This window comes from Sceloporus occidentalis, unplaced genomic scaffold (assembly GCF_023333645.1).
Source record: "Sceloporus occidentalis isolate IW3139 unplaced genomic scaffold, rSceOcc1.0.p SCAF_43, whole genome shotgun sequence".
NCBI classification, from domain to species: domain Eukaryota; kingdom Metazoa; phylum Chordata; class Lepidosauria; order Squamata; family Phrynosomatidae; genus Sceloporus; species Sceloporus occidentalis.
Genome location: NW_028317023.1, coordinates 270,949 through 297,708, shown reverse-complemented (window position 1 = coordinate 297,708; position 26,760 = coordinate 270,949). Strand labels below are relative to the sequence as shown.

Genomic DNA, 26,760 nt, shown 5'->3' with positions numbered 1-26,760 from the left:
TCGAGTCCGGCCACTTCCCCAACCAGCCCCGCTTATCTCTAAAATCAATATAGGGGTACAGAGTCGAGCCTTGCAAAGGAAATAAGTACATTTGCTTAAGGTGATATCGTTATTGGGATTAGATTGCAAGTTTCGGGGACTAGCAAGGCGGATTCTTAAGGAATATTGAGAGCTCAGCAGTCTTCTGACGCGGTTTTATATTTACCAAATGTATATAAAGACTGAAAACGGGACTACCGCATCCGGCTTGCCGATATATTAGAGAATGTTTCGTTAAAAGAATTTAAATATTTTTTATGAATTCGCTCCGGATATAACTTCCTGCCCGGGATGCGGTGAATTCACCCGGAAAATATTGTATAGAAACTCAGTGTAGGTTTTGCTGCACAAGTGTCTGTCTCTTATTAACGGGTTAATGTTATTTAATAAAACGCTGAGAATTTCATCAAAACTATGTTTCTCATGAAATGACGTTTATTAGATAAATAAGGCAGACGGCGCGGCGGGGAGAGCAGTTTTAGCGGAGGTGTCGGGCAGCATACGGCCCGGGCTGCAAGCACCGAGCAGCGGCCGCCTCTCGAGTGAGCAGCGAGCGGGAGAAATGGCAGCCAATCGCCGGCTAAAATGGAGGGAGTTTGTGTGAGAAGTAAGCCGGGCAGGCCCCGCTCCGTGCCGGCAGAGGGTGGGTGTGGAGATCCGCTCCGTGTTTTGCTCTTGCTCCCTCCCTCCTTCCCTCCTTCGTTTCCCCCTCCTCCGCCGCTTTGCTCGTGAACTCCAGCCCCCTCTCTATCAGCCTCTCACTCCGTCTCAATATGTCTCAAGATGGCGGCCAATGCGGGATCGATGTTTCAATATTGGAAGCGCTTTGATTTACAGCAGCTGCAGGTCAGCTCCGTTTTCTTACTTTTTCTTCCTCGCCACCCTCTCCCGCTCTCCCTCAGCCTCCTATCCGTGTGCTCCGAACCCCTCTCCGCCGTTCCTGACCGGGGCAAAACCGCCGCTTTTCTGGCCGCTCTCATTGATAACGTTTTATCAGAAATTGATCCTCTTTGTTCAATTCATCGATCAGCCAAGATGGCGCCGGCTCTGTGGCGCCGCTCTCCTTCTCTCCCTGCTCCCTCTCTCCTATGCTCCCCTCAGCTCTTACCGGGCGCTTCTCCCGCCGAAGCCCCTCTTTTCCCGACACCTTTTGTAGACCTCTCCAAGTTTATTATTTTATTGGACTTTTTTTTGCTTCTTCTTTTATTGAACTTGTCTAATCGGCCGGTTGTTTTGCATGATGATGCTGGTGGCGCTGTGGTGCCAGGCTCAGCTCCTCCATCGTCTCCCCCTCCTCTCTCCCCACACACACAGCACAGGCAGCAGCCGCAAGCAGCCCGGCTCCTGCTCCCGGACCCTTCCCGGAGAAACTTCGATTCATATTATGATTTTAATTGCGGGGAAATAAAATTAAACACGAACACGTCTGTTACTCAGCCTTATTACGGGCGCTGCATCCTCTCTGAAGCACTCAGCAGGCATCTGTCTTCTTAGGGGTTGTTTCCCTCCTTGGATCTTTTTTTTTTAATCTTTTTGTAAATAATTTTGTGAGGAACTTCTGAAGGATCCGCTTATTAAAAATGTCCGTTTTGTTCCAATTGTAGTAATTATTCTATTGCTGTTTTTTGGTGGGGTTTTCCGTGCTGCTGTTTTGTAGAAAGCAATGTTATTTATAAGGTTGGTAAAAAGTTTGAGGAAATGACTAAAATTTAGGGGAAAAATCCTTTTCTGCTAATATGATCTCTAGCGTTAGATCGGTTTGTCTGGCTGTTGACCCTTCTTTTCTGCTTTGATCTTGTCGTTGTATCCACTCCTCGGGCTGCCTCCTCAGCTTTTTGCAGAGGTAAACTTCAAAAGAGCGTTTCTTTCACACGGCAAATAAAATGTCATTTATTTCTTTGCATAAATGGTATTTTCACAACTTTCTGCTTTTGGTTTGCGTGATTACTGTAAACGTTGAAACTCTTATTCCGAGAAATGCCCTGAATTGCTGTCGTGTTTTTGCTTTCTCTCTACCTGTATAAACCTTAAAGCCGCCTGAATGTTCAGAATACAGGAAGGTTTTATGATGAAGCTTTATTTTTTTCGCCTTTTTTTCTGCGTTTACCGTAGAAGTAGGTTATCGTGTCGCTGGCTCTTTGTTGCTACCGTTTCTGCTTTATTTGTCCCTAATCTGTAGAGCTGTGAGGCACTGCCATTATATGGATTATTGTAACGGGGGTTTACGATACATTTTGGCTTTCTTGTTGGAGATGGGAGAGAGCCTGCAGTGTATGTGATCCAAAGAGGTGACCCAGTTTCCCCAGACATAAAGCACTTGGCGTCCCTTAATGCGAGAGTCGTGCTGAATACAGCCAGCCTGAGAGTTAACTGTCTGATCCCTTGCATTGTTCTAGGAAGGTGTTAATTCAGTGAACGCTTTCTTTACGCCGCTCAGTTCTTTTTACCCTAAGAATGAGGAACATAGTTCTTTGGGGATTCTTGAGATCGCTTTATCAGATGAAAATGTATTTTACATAAAATTAATTAAGGCACTGACATCTTTTTCTTTGAGGGAAAGAGTACCCTTTGCATAGATTTGCATACAATTATAAGGCTTCAAAAGTGCGTATCTCTATTACTTTCATGTCTCCCTGAGCGTTGTCGGGTCTTAGCCGAGCCTGGAAGTTATTTCTATATTTTTAATGTTTCCTTATTCTTTCTTCCTTTTAACGCTTGTCTTCCTCAAGCAGCTTGCTTGTTGTGAGCAGTGCTGTGTCTGCCTGTATCTGTATGAAAGGCTTAAGCTCAAGTAGAGATCTTAGCTATGGAGTCATGGTTAAGATCAATAGACGTTCTCATGAACTTACAGGGGGCAGAAAAATATTCTTGGCTGCCTCTAGATTTTTTTTCCCCCCCTGCTTGCATCCAGACAGTTTATATAGGACCAAAACAAAATGGCAATTTTCTTTTTTTTTTTGTGCTCTACCAGATCATGATCCGCGCTGCATGATTTTACTGAAAAAAAATAAAAAGCCATCCCAAGCTTTAGATTTTGAAGGGCGTTTGACAGCTTTTTGTTAATTTGTTTGCCAGCCTTGTGTCTGACAGAATGCTTTATATTGATATGCGTACAGAGGTTTTATTTTTTTTTATATGACAGTGAATGCTTTGTTGTAGATACTGAATATTTTTGGTCTGTGGTTTAGGGAAATTTGCATTACAGATTAGCGGAATGCAAACGCATACATGAAACGGTTTATTCAATGTGCCGTTGTAGTACTCTGTCTATACTTTGTGTTTAATAAAATGAAACTACTACTAATCGTGGCCTCCTTCATTCTTGCACTTTAGCGACAAAGAGAAGCAGAGGTCATGTATTAATGCGTTCTTTGAATGAAATATTATTTATGCTTTTCTTGGTGGGTGGGAAAATGTGCTAATGCTTTGCAGGCATCCAAACACTTTTTAACGTTCAAGAAACGTAATTTAAAAACTATAGTGTTTCAGACAATGCCCAATAATTCTCAATACACGGAGGTGCGCGAGGGTCAACATTCAGCGTGTTTTTCTTTGTGTTTTTTTTTTATGTAAATGAATGCACTTTTTGTGTCTGTCGGTGTGTATTATTTTAAGAAGGTTCTGGGTTGCTTTAAGTCTTCCATACAGAATTCATTGTTGTGTCTTTGTTAAATTGAAACTCATTAATCATGGTCTGGATTTGCAAAGTCATAGGTCATGGATTTCATATGATCGCTCCAGACTTGTCACACTGCAAGCTTTATGTGCTTGGTTTTGCTGAAAAAAGGCAATCAAACACTTCTAATAGGATCAGAAGTCAAGACTTCTGCTGTCCGTTCATTAGAGTTTACAAAAATTAGATGCAAATTACAGAACAGACACTTTTGTACAAAAATTTGTTACCTTAATCATTGATAACTTTTCAAGTAGCTTTCTAGCTATAGATTGTGCTACTAGTTTTAACATTTTAAGAATACCTTGTGGAATACTTAAAAATAAAGTCCAGATGCACTTCTCCCGAGTGGGATGTTATTAAATTAGTAACAATATGTTAAAATAATTCCAGACGATAGGGCTTCCTGCGCAAGTTTGGCCAAAAGTACCTGCAGTTTAAGACCTGCGTAACATAAATTATAGCTCTATAGATGTTCTTGCAGTGAGTGTTACGGAAATATGGGGCAGTTCTGCTGCCCTTGTCGGTGGCTGTATGCGTTTACCGAGCTGCCATTTGTAAACTGTCACCTAGTTCTGCAGCGCTGTACGTTTAAATCAGGTTAAAAACAGGCTCATGGACAGTCTGATAAATTAACACCACAAGGGCTCTTCTTGGTTCAAAAAGTCTTTAAAGCCCCAAATCATACAAGGGCATTAAAACGTTGTTTTAGCGCTAATTTATAAGTGTGAAGATAATTTATTAGTGTAGCAAATATATAGATCCCGTAACTGTATTTGTGTAACATTCTCGTTTGGCATGGTTGTTGAGGATCGGCCCGTTAGGGCTTCCAAACCGGGGCCCTTGTTCATTGGCTTACTTTCTCCATATCCAGCCCTGAATCTCTTTTTAGGTGCTGCTCCAGTTGGACAAATCATTAATTGCGCTCCCTACAGATAAACCATAGCAGACCATCGCGCAACTCCGAGGAACTCGTTGGGGCTCTACAAATAGATGTGTGGCATGCAAAGCCGTGCAAATTAATATTTTGCTGCTGTTCGTACATGTAATGGCCTTCTGCTGTTCAGAGACTAGTCATGAGCGCCGTGTGTGTGTGTTTTTCCTCATTCTACTTCATGGACACGTCCGGTTTTACAGTCAGTATTACTGATATATTATAAAAAATAGTGGGACACACAAATACAAGTGTGCATTTTGCATAACGTTTGGCACCCGACTCCCTAACTGGGCTGCGATGAAGTAGGTGCTACGTGTGTGTAGTCAGTGCTACAAATATAGAGGTTCAAGACAAGTCATAGAGGAAAGTTAGAAACATTAACCACAAGACACCTTTCTGTTCTTTCATCTGTCCTTGTATTGGGTAATAGGGAGCATTGAAAGAAAAGTTGGCAGGCCGGTGATCTTTAGGTCATTGCTGACTTTCTGATAAGCGCAACGGTTGAGAATGCTTTATTGACATTGTCGAAACAGATATAACTTACTGAAGCTGCAGCCTTGCTGGTTGGTATTGCAGTGTCTTCACGTTATTTCTAGTGTGGCTGTCGGTGGTTGCAGCCGGATACAACGGTGTTTACCTGTCTTCTTAAACATTCAACGGAATCTCAGCGGCTCCCTGAAGCACTGCAGTGTGTGTGTGTGTGTGTGTGTGTGTGTGTGTGTGTGTGTGTGTGTGTGTGTGTGTGTGTGTGTGTGTGTGTGTGTGTGTGTGTTGCGGTGGGTCTGCATGATACTGCTGAAAGACTTGGTTGTCTCTGTGTGAATGGAGAGGAAATTATGCTTTTAGTAGAATCCTTATGAAAACTCCCTAAAGTGTTTATTTTTTATTTTTTTTTTATTTTTTTTCATTAACCAGTTACAAATATTTAAATTTAATCTGGTATAAGGAACATAATCATTTTGCTCTTAAATACATGTTAAATTCAAACACAAAATTAAGATGGTATGTGAACCTAGAAATATTCTGGAAACCTTTCAAAAGATTTGCTTGCTGCTGCATTTGAGCTTTATCTTTCATAACACCTACATCAGACGCATTATGCCTAAATGAACTCGTTCCACTATCCATAAAAATGTTTAATAATTAATCACTTACATTTATTGCATAGATGGCTTTTTTATGGGTATTTTCTTTCCTAAAGCTGTGATTTCATAGTTTTTGTTTTTTTTTTTGGTTTTTTTTTTTTGTTAATGTATGCAAGATCCTGTGAAAAAGTATTAGTGAGCGTATTTAATTCCATCTGCCCGTTATTTTTATTTGATAATTGGGGCCCACATTTTATTTTTCTGTTTAATAAACACAGGACCTTCCAAAAACTGATATTTTTTGTCTTGTTTCAACCCAATGTAGTTTGTTAGTATTTTGTCTGAATGTTGGCCCTCTAATGTACCCATACAAATGATACATCTTCTGAGGACAACTAGAGTTTTTCGATTAAGCTATATTTAAACGTACAACACAAAATTCATTAGGTTTAAAAGCTGGACTAGAGTAGAAGACGCATTTCATGCAATTTTGCTTGGTGTTTCTTTTAGAAGATAAAAGTAACCCCAAGTTATGTTAAGCAATCCCTCGTATATCTTTCCTTTTTTTTTCTTACTACTTTAGAAATAAATGTTTGGAATTTTCTTGTGTGCTTTTTGAAGCGTTTTTGCATTTAAACTTTTTAAATTACAGGAAATTGATTAGATAATGCTGGTGGCGCTGCTCCTGAGGCACTTGTCCCAGCTACTATGGGGTGAACTTTTAAAATAAATTTCTCCAAACAATTACACTGATTGCCAAACAAAACACACAAGCTGAAAGAGTTTTAACTCCTTCAGTCCCAGGGTTTTTTTTGCGTTATGCCGGTTCAGCGATTATTCTCCTTTCCTGTGAATAGCGTACCCATGTAAACTATATATTGGTTTTTGAAGAAGAAAGCGAGAGCTTTCTTTTGATATCATAGTTAGATAATTAGCTGAAAATTTAGGATGAGAAATTTAGTAAAAATTTGCAAAAATTTTAAAACAACCCTAATTTTTTTAAATACATTTTCCCTCTGAATCCGCACAAAATTAGGTAATGTAATGGAAAATCCCCTCCAAGTTTATCAATTCAGGTGTCCTGATTACAGAAATATCTAATTTATATAGATTTTCCATACTTTCCCAGCACTTATAGGGAACATACAATAAGGTGTACACTATTTGTAGAATGTTTATGCTTATGGCTTAACGGGTTTGGGGGTTGTGAACGGGATCAGGAGGGTTATTCTTTTTTAGATGTTGTGTTAGGGCAATGGGATGTAAAGGTGTTTTTTTGTATTTTTTGTTTTTTTCTTTAAATGCACTGTTATCAGTGCAGTATGGTTAGAGGTCCTCCTTTGGGACCTCTTGAACATGTTGGTAATGTCTGCACAGATCACACTGTAATCTCTATGCAAGTCTGTGGGGACTCAATGTCTGTGATCTGTGCCTCCATCGGAGCGATCGGATATCCCAGCAGGGTCTGGACAGACCTTGCAGGGGATCTCCTGTCCTCCAATGACCTTCCGCATGACGTCAGCAGTTATGCGATCAGGCATTTAAAAATGTAACGGTTTGTTACGTGAGATCGGGCAGCAGCTGCTGGCTTCTGCTGACAGAGGGGAGTCCAGGCTGTCAAACGACAGCCTGATCTCCCGTGTAGCCGCTGCAAGAAGGTAAAGACGTACTGGTACGTCCATAGGGGACTGAAGGGGTTAAAGCAACTGGTTCTGAAAGCCTTAAAAGAACAGTTAGCTGGTCTCTTCTCGCAAGAATTTGTGAATTTAAAAGCCAGCTTCATAATAATATATAATCAATTATCAAACGCACTTTACACTTGAAGTTCTACTCCAGCCCTATTTGTATGTTAATATTGTAGTCTGTTTTCCGTGCACACTGGTGTAATTCACTTCATGCAGATAGGTGCCGGCATTCTTTAGTTATTGGCGTTTCTCTCATTTTACTCCTCCCCGGCGCGTACCACAATATGCATCTTGCACATGACCAGCAGAACTCCCATTCTAGCCAATGGGAGCCAAGCTCCTATTGAAATGTGGTTAATGCAGCCAATCACGTGAATGCTTTCAATGTTTTGCTTACATACATATGATTGGCTTATTTAGTGGCTTCAGTGGAAGTGTTACTAAGCACGTGCAATAAGCTTACAGACCAATGATTCCGGTTTTCAGTGGAGGGGAAACATCATGCACAAGTCTCGTTTTCATTGCATTGCTTAGTTATTGTAGTTAGAACAATTTTTGTGTGGCCTAAAATGTATCAGTCTGCAAAATACATGACCACATGTACTACAGCATAGAAATACAATTTTGGAGACTAGACTGCAGTATTTTAACTCAAACGTGTGCCCCGTTGTAAGCCAGAAAAGAGTATTTGATTGAATATTTTGATATACCTGGAACACATCTGCACAGGGTTAGCAGGAACATTTGCTTGAATTTGAGATGTTCCTCTGCCGTGTATTATAGTGAAATTGTTAGTTTTACACTTAGACATGTCTATCTTACCAATTATGGTGTTTTTCTCCAAAGTCCCAGAGATAAACCATTCCCCTCTACCCCTTGATAGCGTGTGAAGGGGGGCTCACAAGGCGGTGTGACCAATGACTTCCCACGATTGTCATAAAATTTTATGTACGTAAGGTTTAGAGCACAAGGTCCTTCTCAGGAAATGGGACTACTTTGCATTTGTGGGCTGTGAGAGCCTTCCATAATCACATGAAACACGTTTTAGGTAAACAAGCTTTTAGCATTGCTGTCTTGTTTTAAGATGGCTACAGGAGCAGCATATATTTAGGGCAGGGCTTGACAAATTTGTTGTGAATCTAGGCGCCAGCTAAAAAAGTTAGGAGCCAGGATTTTTTTTAAAACTAACAGTTGGTCAGGCGTGATCTGATCATCATCGGCCCACTTACTAAACTCATAGCGTTTGACCTGGAAGCACCCTGGACTTTCAGGTCATTGCTGTTTGTTTTTTTTTTGTTTGTTTTTTTTTTAACTCTTTCAATGCTGATGTTCAATTGGAGCAAAGCATTGACTGATATTTAGTCCCCACAAGCTTGTGGGGACAAATGTTAACCCCTGCAATGCCACAAATGTCAATCTCATGGAGCGATCAGGCAGCAGGGGGGTGTTGGGGCTGGTCTCCACACTCATGGAGAACCCTCTCCCCTGTCCCTGAAGCTGCCTCTGGCAGCTGGGACGCAATTGCTGGTCTATAGACCAGCCTTTGCAGGGGGAGTCTTTGACTGCTGTAGGCTTCCATGCCAACAGGAGTCATCAAAGGGCTTGTGGGGGCTCGTTTTTGCTGTTGCTGGTCTGCCTGGACTTCCAGGCAGACCAACAGCAGCAGAGCCCCGTACAAAACTGGAATTAACCCTTAAAATGCAGCGATCGCGGCATTGAAGGGGTTAATGCTGCACTCATGGAGCGATCAGGCAGCTGGGGGGTGTTGGGTCAGGTCCCCACACTTGTGTGGGGACCTAATCAACACACAACCCCCTTCCCTGAAGCTGCCTGTGGCACCTGAAAACACGATTGCTGGTTTTCCTGCAACCGCGTTTTCAGCCTACAGGATCACTCCGTGGGAGGGATCACAGGCTCGGGGGCGGGCTCGGAGTAGCTGTGCAGACAACAGCAGCAGCGCCCCTGCATGGTGATGCGGGGGCAATTTTTTGTGGCTGTAAGAGGCTGCCAAACACCTAGGCGCCAGGACAAAATTCTGTCGCCATGGCGACCTGGGGCCTGGCATTTGTCGAGCCCTGATTTAGGGTTTAGGATGTCTCCATGCTCCTACCTATTCATGTTCAGAAGGTGTGGTGAAGAACCAGAAGAATGTGTTTTGACTCTTTCTTGCAGAGTCCTGTATTTTCCCAGCTTGGCTTCCGTGGCTGTGCCATAATGAGTTATTTGCTACGAGGAACTATGTAACTTTGCCTTGTTTAGTGCTATTCCTGTGCTCTACTACAGTGTGTGGCTAAACCCCGTAAGAGCCAAATTAAGTGTCATTCAACCACCTAGTGCTTTTGTACTCGACTTTAGAAAGTCTTTAGGAAGTGTATGATAGAAGCCCTGTGTTCCTGACATTGATTGGGGGCCGTGACGTTTAGCAGATAGGCCGTTAGCCATCTTAATAAAAACATGGCCTTGGCTAATTTGTTCTGTGCACAGCTTTACTGGATTCTTCTTTAGGGCAGGCAGAGGTTGGTAACCATTGTAATTGAAGTTAAATATGAACTAGATCATGCAGGGGAACAAGATGCTTTTCTCTCTAACCTGTTTAGTTCCCATACATTTTAAAAGGTGTTCTTGTTAAAGGTCACTTATTAAAATCATACATTGCGTGATCTGCTCTGCAGACATTGAAATTTGCGACTGTAAGTTGGCCGACCTCCACGTGCGCTGGAATTTCCTCAGGAAATATTCATAGCTATCTTTAATTTGGAAGCTTGCGGTCTTGTTATTTAATATTGTATCGCTAAAATAGAAGATAATGGTAGATAAGCGTAACAGAACTCTGTGTCTGTATCATGAATTTTGGTCGTTTGTCATGCTAAAAATTAATGTATTATATGGCCCATTTCCTAGAGCTGGGGGGAGGCCAGTTTCATAATTTTGCAATAGTCATAGTTGGGTGACAAACTTATAAACATCTTACACTTTATTCACATCACTTAATGCACGTAAGCACACGTTTTTATTTTAAAATGAATGTGCCTGTCTGTTTTATTTGCTTTTTGGGGGTTCCCCTGTGATATGATTATTAAACATAGAACTAGGAACGCCAGTTGTAGTACAGCTTGTTCTAAAATTACTGAAGGTGATTCGGGGTCCATTTACCAGGTATATTAATCCTGATTAGTATTCAGCCTGTGACCGGTTTATCAATATCCGCAGCCTATCAGTGACTACAGTTATACTGATCTGCCGAGATTGGGGAAATTACTGCAGAAATATTGGTCGTGCTTTGATGCAGCTTATTTTATAAATGATTTTGTTCCCTGCGGAATATATTGACAATGGTCAGAGTTACACTATTAGTTCTACTGACCATGGAGAAATTGTAATGTTGGTAACAATGTACCTGTATCAGTATTATGTCATACGCCAACAGGAGAGTTCCTTGAAAGTAATTTACATAATTTCTATATATCTTCAAAACCAGTTATGAATGTTCTTAGAATTCTTACGTGTTTTATTGAATTGAAAATGTGATGTCCACATCATTCAGAATGTTAACCTGGATCTTTGGTTCAAGCTGATCGGTTTCCTCTTTACATTTCACTTTCTATTTTTCCTTAAAAGCAATGTTTTGTTCTACCAGTGTTTCATAGAAGTCCAGTCTGTCTTCCAAGCTTGACCAGAAACCAGTCTGTCCTAACAAAGGTCTTGCTCTCATTCCCAGCACCTGCCTACAGCAATGTAGGTGAAAGCTTCTTGGACGTATCTGTGGCATGTGAACTCAAGACATTCTGCTACATAAAATAGGGGTTTTACAAGATTTTTTATACGTGTTTTGTTAAGTTTCTCTTTCTGTAATCTCTCTTCACACCTTCCCAAAATAAATATTCAAATTTTTTCATTGCCCTCAACCATATTTGTTTTTTTTCTCCCCCCAGCCCTGTTTGTGTGCACCTTTTTTTATAGCGCAATGTTTTAAGCGACCACCAATCTTCAGTAATACATTTTGTCTTCATGGATTTTTTGAAATGATTCCCAGATTCCTTTCCTTACCTTTGTTCATTCTCATAAATGCTTAACAGTCACATATTTTAATTAGGTATTTATGAGCCCTGCAAAATGCTGAGTCCATAAGCCTATTTAACAAGTGTTGTGTAAATTGACATGGGAGGGGGAGAGAAGGAATACTGTGAATGCAAAAGTGTTAGGAATTTGAATTTCATATCCGCATTACCTACTCCCGATGTCAAGTCATAACCCATATCTCGTTCTGTAGGTCAGTGCGGAATACCTGTATATAATGGCGTTATCAAAATACTTTTTGTGCCCTTTTCTTAATGGATACAGAAAGTTATTCTTTTGATGCCATTATCTTATGGAATAGACTCCAAATAATATTTTGTATTGATCTCTGTGGTCACATCCCTGGCTGCAAAAAGAAAAAGAAAATAAAATTATAAAAAGTAGCATCTATCTGGAAAAACTCCTTGTTTATGGTGCGTGTCGCTGTCTTAGTCATGTGTGATAGATACATATATGTGTGTGTGTGTGTATATATATCTATGTATGTAGTGTGCATGGACTCTGGTGCAGCCACTCTTTAGACATTAACTTTTATCTTAACTTCTCCCCCACCTGCCTCTGTTGAAGCCGGGAAGCATTCCTATGTATGCTTCCTGCACGTGTTCAGTAGCGTGCTCGTAGAAGTTAATGGAAGTTGAGCTAACTTTATTATTGGTGAGAGGGGCAGCACCTGGTATGTATGCCAGCATCAGTCTTAACACCCGCTCATTTGATTGGCTGCAATGGGAGTTCAGCTCCTGTGGACCAGCATTGGGCTTCTACAGAGCTTACATTCAGCCAGGGGAGGAGTTGGCTGACAGAAGATGTCTGCACCTATTCACATGCAATAAAAATGGATTCCGGTATGTGTTAAAGCTCATTTCTGTAAGGCCAAATTGTTAATGTCCTGTGTGCTCAGTGCTGCAGGATAACATAGTACTATATAAATAAAAAATTTAGTGCATGAGGCTTTTTTTTTTTTTTAGTCATACCTTTTTCTTGGTATACCTTTAACTGCCTTCTATGCATTTTGTAACAAATTACCTGCTTAGTGTCATTTATTTTCTGTCAAGTAGAAATCCAGCTAGGATTAGACATCTTGTTTTGTTGCACCAACAGCACATAATTGAATGAATTAGCGCTGCTTTTATAAAATAGTGTGAATTGACATTTGTATAACAAGTTGAATTTAAGAAATGGAATTAGAACTTCCGCCTTTAATGAAACTTTTTGCAGTGCTTCTGTTTATGGAGTCGCTTCAGGACTTCTCCTTCCACAAAGTCAGAGGGCTTTTAAAAGCCATTCTGCGCTACATGTAGGGGAGGTAATGCCATTTGCACGTTTGCTCACAGCTAGCATATGTATAGGGCTAAGCTGTTTATGGCTGTTTAGACCTGCGACTGTAAATGCTAAATCATAAACAGCTTGTTCAGTAAAGAGCACGGGGGGTATTGATTTCACCAGCCTCTTTGCACCACAGAGTGATTTTACTTAGGACCCACTCGCTGACATTCCCACTGGCTCTTGACATGGGATCTCTCGGGAAAATGCGTGTACTTGGCAATGAAGAAAAACTCGCTTCTCTCCAACCAGACGATCACCCAACTGCTGTACGGTGACTGTGAAAAGCAAACACTGTGTGTTGCTCAATAGAATGGCTGGGAAAGCATCGATGATGTCTACCGATGAAAATAAAATGGCTAGTGGGACAAGAAACCTACTATGGAATAAAACTTTTAACACAACTTGTTCCTGCTTTTTCGAGATCCCAATTCTTTCAATGCTGTTTTCTGAATATGCCATATTGTTTTCCATGCACACTAGCCCATTTATAGTGGGGTGCTGGGGTCTGCAAAGAAGGGGCAGCAGCCCCGCAGAGAAATCCTATACATGGCACAGGGGAGCGATTCTGTTTAATTGAAAAGATGGCTCTTCCTTTTAATCTGTTTTAATGCAGAAGTGATGCTGTTCTGCCACTGTCTGTATATTGTAGTTGTAATCTTCTGATCTATATGTGAAAGTGTCATGGTTTGGATATTCCGCTTATTTGTTCATAATCAGTTATACAGTTTATGGCATTGACTAGCTTTCTTCATAGGTACGCTGTTTAATGGACCACCTAATAATGTCCCTGACACCACTCCTATAGAAGAATGTATATTAAAGTACTCTGAACACTTTAAAATGTATTCTTCTATAACGGGTGGAAATCTTTTTTTTTTTTTTTTTTTTTTTTTTTTTCCCCCCTCCATGATCCAATTTATTTTTTTGTGCCACCGATTGGCTGTTTATGTTGTCAAAGGTTTCCAGGCACAGGAGCAATTAGTCTTGTAAATGTGTAGAATTTGTCCTCAAACTAAAGACATTTAGAAATGTATAATTTGTAAGGTTGGGGAAGTCCACTTACATAAAGTTTGGAATAAATACAGAGTAACATTAAATGCTTGCTACACCTTGAAAGTTATAAAATAAAAGGCTTACGCTTTCTTAAAATATATACCTTGTGTCCCTTTATTACTCCCCCCGCTTTCTTATGATTTTGGAACATTCCTTCCCAATCCTGGCAGTGCCGGGTAATCTGTGCAGTAAATTCGTCTTTGTTCTATTTCATATTCCAGTATTAGGAAAATAAACTTTCACGTAATTTGCTGAATTAGGGTAAGAAATTCAAACCGTATAAAACAAAGGCTTTTATCAGACACTTGCTTTGTATGTGAACCTTCTGCTTGGGTTTATTTTCTCTCCTCTACAGCAAAGGGTCATGAAGTTTCCAGTGGAAACTTTTATCAGTTTTGTTAGTCTTTGTTTTAGAAGTGTTTGCAAGCAATCTTTTTTTAGAAATCTGTATTTATCCTTCTTCAAGGACACCGTGTGTGAGAAAGAGGGCAGGGTAAGAAAGAGACTGAAAGCAAACGTCTGGAGCTTCCTTGTCAACGAATAGGTTCCAAAAATATTTTGGATGTTTTAATTCGGAATTTTCATGCAGCAAATTGCTTTTACCGGGGTTTGTCAAATTTGGTTTGTTTCTAGGCGCTCCCCCCCATACTAACAGTTAATAATGCATAATAAGTGCAGGAGTGCTCCTTTAAATTATACCTTTATATTTTGTTGGTATACCTTAAACTGCCACTAAGGTGCACATTGTACTTTCGTACGCTCCCCTGCAAAACCCTAGGTTTGTCAAGCCCTGGCTTATACCCTTAGTCTGGGGATACATATACCACATATACCACATATCCTCTTAACACATTACATGCAATAAGCAGTTCATTTGGCACACTCTGGAGTGTTAAGTCTGCACTCGCTCTTTGAAGTGATTTTAGAAATCTTTTTAAGTCCATTGCAATTTAAGTATGTTTAACACCATTGTTTCTCTAGCATGCAGAGATGAGCTGGCCCTGTATAATGCATTATTTTATAAGTAAGAATACTTTAAACGAATCTCACTGTTTAATGGTCCAGCCTGCAGCAGTAGCTCTCTGGTTAATATAGGCATAGGTATTACTGGTTAACAAAATAAGAATTGATGTTTCTTTGCAGGTGGATTTAGACAGTCTGGGATTGGGCAGGCAAGTAGCAAATGAGATTCAATACAGACAAATGTAAAGTTATGCATTATGAGAAAAAAAAATGAAACACATACCTTAAATGTTATATCCCTGGGAAAAACTACCAATGAGAATGATTCAGGAATTATCGTATAAAACAGACTTGGCAATAAGATATCGGCGTGTATAAAATGGGGTATTGACGGGAGGAGAATATAATCTTGCTTCTTTGTAAATCAATCGTAAGACCTTACCTTGAATATACAGTGCAATTCTGGACACTGGTCCTTTAAAAAGGAGATTATAGAACTAGAAAGTGCAAAGGAAGGCTGCAACATTAGTAAGGGGATTGGGAAAGAGACTAAATGGGGGGGGGGTGTATTCTTAACATTGTAAAAATATATGCAGGACCAATATAAATAGGTCTCCAGTGACCTGTTCATTAACAGAAATGTACAAAGGACAAGAGGTCATCCTCAGACTGGAAGAGTGGAGATTTCATAGACGACAAAGGGATTCTTTACAGTAAGGACAATAAAGATATGGAATTCACTGCCAAGAGGTGATGCTATCAAATACAATGGATGCCTCCAATCAGGGTTTGGATAGCTTTTTATGATTGTAGAATATATTTGCTGCCTTTTTAGGTCCTAAGCCAGAAGGATAGGTAGAAGAGTTGAACGCTTGTAGTTCCGTTCCACAGCCTTGTGTATTTGATTTGGAATTGATATCATAAGCTGCTCAGCAGTCTGCAGAAATTCATGCTTTCTTAAAAGCAAATTCCATCTTTACAAATAATGAACTGAACATTCACAGGAGACGCTTCAGAAACAAAGCTTCATAGTGCCATCCCTAGTCTAGAATGATTGTAATTGAAAGTAGAATCCGGCTTTTTGGGATAGGTTTTCCAAAAAGCTGCAAACATGCTTTAGAGTGAATGACATGTTTTTAGAAGGGATTCTGTGTGATAAACAATTTGGTAAATGGCAGTGTTTTTATCAAACAGCGGTAGGTATAAGTGTGGGTATCGCTGTCATGTTGCGATGCTACTGGCTGTTCTGATAGTTGGTACGCTGCCTATGACTGGGAAAATAGAATACAAAGTGGTGTGTGTGTCGTATGTGAATTTGCGTGGATTGTACAGAAGAGGAACCTTGTATCGAATGTTTAATGGAAAAGTCATTGTTGGATCACTTCTTGATGTTGCCGGTTTCAGGGATATGGATACAAGTCCCTCATTCCAGCTTCATGACCCACTTCTGCCCCCCCCCCATCAACTTTAGTCGTTAAACCTTTTGGTTTTGGAGACCGCATTGGGAGCACGTGCTATACCCTCAGCCGGGAAGCAGCCCCATTAGGACGAATGCGGCTTTGCTCGTGCGCGTTGGCCCTCTTTGCGTGAAAGGATCATGTTTTCCAGTTGTGACATGATTAGGAACTCAATTGTTGTCCTTGTTTCCCTTCTCACAATCGCAGTTATATTTTTACAAGCGTCTCTGTCACTTTACAAAGAAATTTCTTTCTTATGAACGATGTATAATAACATTTAATGAATTCTTGCAGAGACCTGCCGAAACTCTTACACCAATAAAATGATTTTTACTTAATCATATCTTAACGAAGCAATCCGTCTTTACCTTATAATTCCTGATTTAGTTCTTGTAACATCGGTGCCATAACATGAACGTGATTCACTCTCAAATCCTTTAACCAAATTAACTTTATGGTTCGCGCTTATAAGTGGCATTATTGGGAAAACCTTTGCAACTCCAATTAAACGACGCTGGTTTATATATGTATAATGATTTTTCTTTAAATAAATGTGTAATTCTGACACCTCCATATGTTGCCAGCATGTAACTTGTGTTGCAGTAAACTTTCTACCATTTTTAATCTTCTTTCCAACAGCCTTGCTGCTGCCATTCTCCTCCACAGTCAGATTCTTGCCAGTGATTGGCTGCTTGAACAAGCCAATCAGTGACAGGAAAGTGGCCATAATTGACATAAATAGGATTATCTGCGAATGGCGGTCTGGGCAGTGCTTTGCACATAGAGGGATTTAAAATGCATTTAAAAGAAGGTTGGAAAAAAATATGAAAGTAAAGTATGTACTATAATTACAGATACAAGAGCTTTATGATCTGAGGTGTATGTGGATTTATAGTGATAAGAGACATCATTTTCTTTCTGTTGCGCAGTTTATGGATTTGATACATTAAGCATAGCACGATAAGTGTTGCTATTAACGCAGGCCCGTCGCTTGATTAAACTGGGGTCTGTTGTGTAGATTTAAAGTTACAGGAGCTCACGTTTACTTTCCGTTCTGCTTACTATAATTAAAAAAAGGCCTCAATGATCTTAACACATGATTCAACTGACAAGCACTAATTGCTGTGTATCAAGCCAAGAGACGATGAATGTTGTCAAAAACCACAAGTCAGACAAACTGATTCTGCTTTTAGTCTGACACCATGTTCCCATGTACAAACCAGTTTTTACTGGATATTTTCCAGCGTCGAAACGAAATTGGATTTTAATTCCTTTTATGCTTTGTTGTTTTGTGTTGTAAATGAGAGGGATGCTCGTTAAAAAAGAAAGGAATTAAACACTCAGATATCAGTTTTATATATGTGTATGTAATTATTTAGTCTTGATGTAACAGAATAGGAACTGATCTCTCACTTTTTCCCAAATCATACGCTTTGATTTAGTACATTCAATAAACATGTCTTAAAAAAGTGCAGAATGAGCAATACATATTTATTATAACCAACCTCATGGGAACAACTGTCTTAACCTCGGGTTCCAGGATTTTCGTGGTTATTCCTCTTTGTCGAGGGAGCACACCAGCCCCGTTTTCATGTTAAATGCATATTGATCAAGGCAGGTTGAAGGCACATATAAGAGAACATTAAGAAAATAATAAAATCAAATATGGGGTCTGTAAAGTTGTGCAATAGGGAATAAGATACAAATAATAAAACAAACTTGGCAGTTAGAAAGTATGAACATGGGATCTGCCTTACCGGATTGTGGATGGATATATGTTGTACGTTCTTTACCATTTTATGTATGTTACCTTATCTTAAGATATGTTGTATACAGAAGATTACATATGTATAAACTTTATTTTGTAAAGAAAAAAAGAGGAAAATAAAGATTTAAAAATTAAAAAAATGCATATTGATCATCAATAAGCCTGAAGAAGAGACCGAGGTAGTCTCAAAAGCCTGCGATCCATTATACGTCGGTGAGCCAGTAAAGGTGTCATCTTTCCCAAATTTGTGTTCTAGTTAATGTAAGCTAAGCTTCTATTGAAAGCAATGAGCAGTGGCAACCAATCACATGCATGGGGATCTGAACATATGTTTTGCTAGCATACATGTGAGCATGTGCACAAAGTTTATATGCTAATAGCCGTGGTAAAGGCAGCAAGGGGAGAATTTAAATCGGAATAATTTCTATTTTTTTTTTTCTAAATCCAAAAAGTGAATAATCAGTGCTCTGTTTTGCGTGCAGTGAATTCTTGCTAAATGGACATCACCATGCATTCGCTTTCAAACTACATATACCCATATTCACACAAGTGTATACAGCATATGATGTAGGCTTCATTTTCAGGAGTTTTGTTTTCTTTCCCTTTTTACGTTAATACCTTTTTTTGCGTTTAAAAGAAATTCCATGAAACCAGCATGAATTCCATCAGAGATTCCCTTAGTGCCCTTCGATCCAGATACGGATGTCAAGGGATAGTGTGAACAGGACTGAATTTTCCATAAGACAGACTGGAATATTTTAGGGATGCTTGATGTTGACACCACCAATTGCACCACAGTTTACAAAGCTCCCCCCCCCGAACATTTTCTGCCTTTAAAGTACCGTATTTGCTCGATTATAAGACGAGGTTTTTTTCAGAGCAAATGCTCTGAAAAATACCCCTCGTCTTCTAATCGGGGTCGTCTTCTAATCAGACCTCAAATAGAGGTCTGATTATGAGACTAAGATCCAGATCCCCCGCACCGCTGCAGGGGACCTGGATCCTCCTGTCTCCCCCCCACACACTTACTTACCGGTGCTTCCTGCTGTATTGCCGGGGCAGCGGGTTGACGTCTACGCGATCCGCGTAGACAACGTCCGCTGCAGCCGGAAGGAGGTGTGGCTAGCAGCGGGGGTTGTCTGCGTCCGTCGCGGATACCTTCCCCGACTGTCAGAAATCAGAGTTCCCCGCACAGGTGCCGGAACTCTGATCTCTGACAGCCGGGAAAGGTATCCGCGACGGACGCAGACAACCCCCCGCTGCCAACTCCACCTCCTTCCGGCTGCAGCGGAAGGAGACGTCAACCCGCTGCCCCGGCAATACAGCAGGAATTTGGAAGCACCGGTAAGTGTGTGTGCGTGTGTGTGTTAAATGGGGGACATAGGGCATTTCTGGAATGCCTTATACCCCTATATGCCACTCTGGCACTTAGGGGGTTAAAAGGCATATTATGGGGCAGAGTGGCATATAGGGAGTTATAAGGCATTTCAGGAAGCAGAGTGGCGTTAAGGGGGCATTTAATAGAGCACTCTGCCTCCTGAAATGCCTTATAGAGTGCTCTATACAATGCCTTTTAACTCCCTTAATGCCACTGCCTCCTGGAATGCCTTATACCTCCCTATATGCCACTCTGCCCCATAATATGCATTTTAACCCCCTAAATGCCAGAATGGGATATAGGGGTATAAGGCATTTCTGGAGGCAGAGTGGCACATAGGGGGTCAAAAGGCATACCATGGGGCACAGTGGCATATAGAGGGTTAAAAGGCATATCATGGGCCACAGTGCCATATTGGTGTGGCAAGCCTGGGGGCAGATGTGCGTAACTGGGGGACAGGTTGGAAAATACAAGAAATAAAAACAAAAAAAATATTTTTCTCAATCATAGCTTTTATTAAAAAAAATAGTTTACATGAATTAACATTTACTGGTAAAACTTTTTTCCTTTAGGGTCGTCTTATATTCAGGCTTTTTCTTTTTTTCCTAAGTTAATATTCAGATTTTGGGGGGTCGTCTTATAATCAGGGTCGTCTTATAATCGAGCAAATACGGTATTTTTCCATCTGGGGATCTCTTCATGTAGATATTTTTCTCTCTTGCTCTAGACCACTTGTAATTGCTGCATTTTGTGACTTTAGCATTATTCCCCCATAGTATAGGACATTCAGTTACTTGTTATCCCTAATAAATCATTGCTGCTTAAACTGCCAAATATAATTATTTTGTGTGTATTTTCCTTAAGCTTCTTGAAGGGTTGCGTTTTTTTTAATTTTTTTTATTAAATATATAAAAAAAATTTCTGTATAGTGTGAAAAAATAAATCTGCAGACATAAGCTTGATTTATATACATGCTAGCTATAAAGTGTAATGATAAACTTTGAAGGAAAATGTTGTCTAGTAATGATAGTCGTATACTGTGTGTTCAGTGTGTAGGGGAAATAATATTCTCTAGTGGTAATTTCTGTGTTAAAGTGAATATTGAGCAGGGGAACAATCCATTCATTTGCGCTTTTACAGCAGAATTGTGATTTGTGAATTTCTATACCAGTGCTTTACAATCACTAACCTTAAAAATGCCTTCTTAAAGGGCAAGAATCACAAATGTTTAATGCGTGCCATTGACGGTAAAAAAAAAAAATATTGTGTACATTTGTAAAACTTTTTTTCTTAAATTGATTTTTTTATTGTTATAAATCAGATGTACTTATTTCCTGGGAATATGTGTATTTATAGTTTTTTTTTGTTGTTTTGTTCCCCCCCCCCCCTTTTTACACTTATGCGTTTTTGCAATACCCACCTATCTGTGTTACTCTAAAGTATTGGATGGTAGAATTGCAGCATTCTGATCAAATGGCTAATCTACCAGCCACTAAATGAGCCAAATGGATGGACCATTGGACTGAAAAACAGTTTTTTGTTTTTTTGTCAATGGAAATTGTCATTAAATAGTAAGCGAGCAATGAGTGTTGGCAAACGGGGTATCCACTTAACGTGTGGGTAATCTGGTGGAGTGCCAAATTTGTGTGCTTTATTGGAAGGCACTGTAAAGTATTTTTGAATCTTGCAGCTGCTGTGGACATCGTTGTTTTAATCCTTTAACCTGTCTGTCAGCTTTACATGCACTTACAGATTTACTTTTGTAATGCAACATGTTTGAGACACTTGTATTTTTAGTAAATAACATAGCATGTAGAATGTGTTCCTGGCTTGATAGCAAAAGAAAAAAAAGTTTGAATAATTATAATATTGTCAATTTAAGCAGGGGTCTTTAACCGAGATCCCTGGCTTTTGCTGATCTCCTTCTCAGGTACTTTAGAAGTGATCCTATGAAGAACCCTGAGATGAACTAGTCTTCGTGAATGAAAATAGTCCCATTCTAAGAAGTAGGGGAGACGAAAACATAACTCATTTGTAGGGACTTAATATCAGCTCTTCCTACACAATAAAGCAGATAAATGCTATACTGAGTGGAGCTAAGAGAGCGATGGTTTATTGGGATAATGCAGGACAATGGGGAGGTAATAAACAGGCAACAAATTAAAGGTTTGAAACAAAAAATGGACAGGGGTATTAAGGAACCATTAATAGGGGGGACTCCCTCTCCTGGGGAAGGCCACCAATCATGAAGTCCTGGCATGTCTCTCCTGATGGACACCATCACTCTCACTCTCCAATCACGACTTAAATAAATCTTATAAGCTTATAAATCTTCTTTCAGAGGCCTTTTATATTCTTTGGATCTTTTAGTTATTTACGCTTGAGTGCATTTGTGATTTCTGAAAGGGTGGTGGAAGCATTTACACTTACAGCTTTCCTGGACTGTTGATGCCATCTGTAGCCTTCCGTACAACTACATCCGGTGTATACTGTCATTACTTATTTTTTTATAAACATACCCATAGTAAACAAGCCAGTTCTTAGGTCTGCTGCTGCTCTCTTATAATATGCAAATAATGTGACCCTGCTGGGTGCCTCTCGGCACTCTCCTCACCATGCCCCTGCCGGGAAGCAAAGGGTGCCAGATTCACGATGGTAGAAAATAGGCAGTGGCTCCACAAGGTGAGAGGGGGGAGGGAGTCGGGGGAAGTAGTGTGTGTATGTATGCTGTAGTGTCTGGGCCGGTATGTTTATAGTGCTAGTCCGTGTGTGTATAGTATGTAGCATCTGTGGGTGTTTTTTGTGTGTGTGTACTATAGTATCAGTGTATAGTGCCACATTTAGTCTGTGTGTCCATAACGTTAGTGTGTAATCTTATATATGTGTAGTGTTAAACAGTGTGTGTGCGCGTGGATGTGTAGCGTTGGTGTTTGTTACTGTATGACATTAGCATGAGTGCGTATGCATATAGTGTTAGTGTGTGTATACGTGTATGGTGTTCGCATGTGTGTACATGAGTGTAGAATTTTAGCATCTGTGTTTTACTGTAAGGAAGGGGTCGAGAAAAATGGCTTGGATCTCAGAGCCAGCTTTATGTGACCTCGCTGGAAGCTTCACGACACTCGCTACACCACGCCACTGCAGGAGAGCATGGGGTGCGAGATTCATGATGGCAGCCCTGCTAAACCCTAGGCACCAGGAAGTGGTTTCTAGTCGCCATGTTGACGTGGAGCCCGGCTTTTGTAGAGCCTTGCTGTAAGGTGTTGGTGCTTGTGAGCATAAGATGTTAGTGTGTGTCTGTTACTGTGGTAGTGTGTAAATGTATGTTAGTGTATAGCAAGGCTTGACAAACCCTGGGTGCCAAAAAACTAATAAAATAAACTTTTTTTGGCTGGCTCATAGATCCAGACTACATTTCCTGACCCCTAATATATAGAATAGATATTCGTTTGAAAAGTGATTTAATTGTTTACAATGCTGGCAAGATCTTCTAGTGGTCACTTTTCTAAAGAACGGGTCCATAAGATTGTATTGAAGAATGATTAAAAACATCCTGAGACACTTAAAACAAAAAAAAACTACCAACTTCCAGAACAGGTAAACAAGTACTGTCCAGAGAAATGCAAGGCAGTTGGCAAATACTGAACGTTATATATAATATCTAAACGTCCTGGGGGAGTAGAGTATTTATTCAGGGAAGATAATACAGGAAAAAAGGAATGTTTCATCAATCTAAGAAGGGGTGTGAGGTTACTACTTCTATGAAAAGGTCTTAAATTGTTTTCTGTTCTCACCAAGCTACCTCGAAGCTTGCATTGTGCTAATAAATCTTGACGTGGAACTAGAGTCCTGGTGATCTGTGCCAAGTTGGCAGTAATTGGAGCTGAACAGGATGTCCGTTTTGACAGGAAGCAAACACACAACTGTTGTCAGTAGTAGTCTGCCTTCAGGTCTGCGTCTTAGATTCTCCCATACCACGGAAAAAGGAGAAGTCAAAGAGTGTAAGGAAAGCAAACACGTCACGACTCTAAATGAAGGTCTCCACCAAAAAGCACAATAAGCGTGACAAAACAAATCTTAAAAAAAAAAAGATGAATTAAAATATATTTAAAACCTTGATAGATTTTTCTAAGCTTCTATTACTAGCTAGCACTAGCTTCCTGCAGACCACAGGTTTTGGCATCGAGATCTTGTAATAAAATTCAGCAACGGCGTGCACCCGTGGTGGGCGAACTGCAGTTTGTTGCCATGCCGCCTAAACCCATGCGATTGGAATTCTGATGATCTGGCACGGGGTTCATCTCTGCACGGAGACTGGAATCTGGCAACGCAGTTCCAGCGGCCGCCCTCCCTTCAGAAGAGCACTTAGTAAAATCATTATTAGCACTTGTCCCGGGGAGGCAGGAGTTTGCCGTATGTACTGATAAGATTAGCTGTGGAGCAAGGTTGGCTCAATTAGACCAGCCGTACAGAAAACAGGTAGTTATGGTTTTTGGGCACTGTCCTGCTGTCCCAGGTAGCTAGCAATGCTAGCATCGCAAGTTTCAAAAATGTGGGCCACCTGCCCTGCTTGCTTCCGGCAAACTGAGCACTTACTCATCTAGGAGTGGGTATGCTGTATTCCTGTATGCAGAGATTTAAAGTAGAACCCCCCCCCCCTGGTTTATTTAAGTAAGTTTTTGTTACTTGGAGAGGAGCAGAAAAAAAGCACAATACAGTTTTTTGCATGGGTGTCACAACTACAGTAGAATGTCACCTTTCCCTGGCTTTGGACACTACAGGGCAGTGCCAGCCTGAGCCGATATCTGAAGCGTTATACCCGACACCTGGGTATTGTTGCAAATACTGATGCAGTTTCGTATTTTTGTGGCAGTTTGATGTGATTAGCGGCATAAATAATTTGGGATTGCATCTCCTACTGTGTCAAATATAATGGAATCAGGTGCTGTTCCCTGATCTAAAACGCTTCAAGGTCATGAGAATTAGCTCCCAAATAGTAGGGTAACTTAGAACTGTAGTAAAAAAAAAATAAAAAAAAGAAAGTATTGTACTACTTATGTAACTTTTTGCGACAAATATTGCATTCAACCATAAGACATAAAAAAGAAAATTATGGTGGGAGTTCTCCTTGCAAAAAAATATAAAAAAAAAAAATGGCCATGTGTTCACTCTAAATATACTTTATATGTTTGTGAACCTCATTTGATAAGAGAGACAGGTGCTTGCAAAACCGTTACGAGTTCCTTTTGATCTTAATGTTTGATACGTTTTTTTAACTAAAATCTTTTTTAGAAACATTTGGTTTTGAGCGTTTGCCACTTGTTATCATTACTCTGTTTGCCGAGGTTCAGCAGTCAGTGGAAACCCTGAACTACTCACAGGTGTTGTTAGCCATCCACCTAGAGTAGCACATTTCTTGGATTGAAAGAAATCTCAGGGGAAAAGTAGCCAATATCCAACTGAACTGCCTTGCATTGATGGTGGGTCGCCTTACCTGGCCGTAATGGTGGTATATAGTTAAGCAAATGAAGATTTAATTGCTTGGAACTAACAGCAAATACACTATGAAGTGTTTCATTCATCCAGTAGAGTATTTGAGAGATCAGGCACTGATGTTGGATGAGAAGGCCTGGCTCGCCCCGTGCGCCTCAGCGCTCGGTGACCCCGCTCTGGGACATTACGTGGTCTTCCACTTCGTGGCTGAGTTGCTGCTGTTCCTAAACGCTTCCACTTTCCAATAATTTCACTTACAGTTGACCGTTGATGGTTCATCCAGCAGGGATGGAATTTCACAAAGGTGGCATCCTATCGGGCACAGAACAACCCATTTTTTCACAAATGTTTGTAAATGCAGACTGCAGGGCTAGGTGATTGATTTTATACACCTGTGACAATGGGTCTGATTGAAACGCCTAAAACCAATAATTAAGACGTCTGTCCCAATAATTTTGTCTATATAGAGTAAATTTTGTAAGTATACAAACACAGTTTTATTTCATCTGTATAATGCAAGATATGTCAAATGATCACAAAGGCAACCAAAAACGCGCTTCATCCATCTCACATGGACTTATTCGTAGGTTTGGCTTCCAGTGGAGTTAAATACTCCGATCAGAACCAGGCACATGTCTGTAACTTAAATTATGTGTCAACAATCACAAGCATGATTTAAATTACATAGATATTGGTACATAAGGCTAAGTACACTAAGTATTAAAACTGTATATGATCACAATGAAACGCTGTGTACTAAATACAATGAGATTGTGTGTGATGCTGTCAGCGGGACGCTTGGCACTCCCTATTGGAAGGAGATCTACGCCTAGGAAATCGTGAAAGATATGCAAACCATAAGCCATCCAATTCATGGCTGTGTGATCGTTCTGCATACTGCGGATTACACGGATGAAACTAAAGCTATGTTTTATACCTCGGCTCCGTGATTTCTACCTACTTAAGGTGTTTTCTGTTTATTCCAAGCAATCGAATCTTCGTTCAGTTTTATAGTTTATTTCTGTAACCCTCTTAAAGTTTATTACTTCAGTCTGACTTTGCGTTACAAATTTAATTTGTAAAGTCCAGTTCTAGAGATGTGTGGGGATCTCTATTAGAGACTTTAACCCCTTCGTGACAAAGGCTGATTTTACTTTTTGTACCCTTCGTGACAATGGCCGTTTTAACATTTCTGCGCTGCTCGTGTTTAGCTGTAATTTTCTTCTTTCCCGTTTACTGAACCCACACACATTAGATATTGTTTTTTTCAGGACAAGAAGGGCTTTCTTTAGATGACATTGTTTTGATTGTATCATATTATTTACTATTAAAAAAAGTATAAAATATGGTGAAAATTTTTGAAAAAAATGACTGTTTCTAACTTTTAGTTGAAAAATCTTTTACTCCTCTATAAAAGGTAATAAAAAAACCTGCTAAATAGATTCTACTATTTGTCCTGAGTTTAGAAATACCCAATGTTTTTATGTTTTTTTGCTTTTTTCAAAAAACACCCCAATATGTGTTTAGCAACATCTCCTGAGTACAGCGATACCTCACATGAATGATTTTGCCTGGCTGTTTGGGGGCAAAAGGGCCACATTTGGGGCATGCACATTTTTCAATGTTGCACTTTGGCATTTGGGGATCCACTGCCCATGCCCTATTTGGTACATCTTTGAGCCGGGCCATTTCAGTGTGCCCAATAAAGCTATATATTTTTGAAAACTAGACACCCCAGGGTATTTCAAATGCTAGTATTTTAACTCTTTCCATGCACCATATCTACCACCAGTCTTTGTCAAACTTTGTGATAGTCATTTTTTTCCATT

At 40.1% G+C, this 26,760-nt stretch overlaps 1 protein-coding gene across 2 annotated transcripts in view; it reads left to right on the top strand.

Annotated features, from left to right (window-relative positions):
- Positions 1-822: 822 nt before the first annotated feature.
- LOC149289645 (protein CASP-like) overlaps positions 823-26,760 on the top strand; it is a 188,111-nt gene continuing 162,173 nt past the window's right edge. For both annotated transcript variants that reach the window (XM_089490354.1, XM_089490353.1), the window contains exon 1: positions 823-885. In XM_089490354.1, the coding sequence (XP_089346480.1) occupies positions 823-885 (63 nt within the window). The remainder of the gene's footprint in view (positions 886-26,760) is intronic.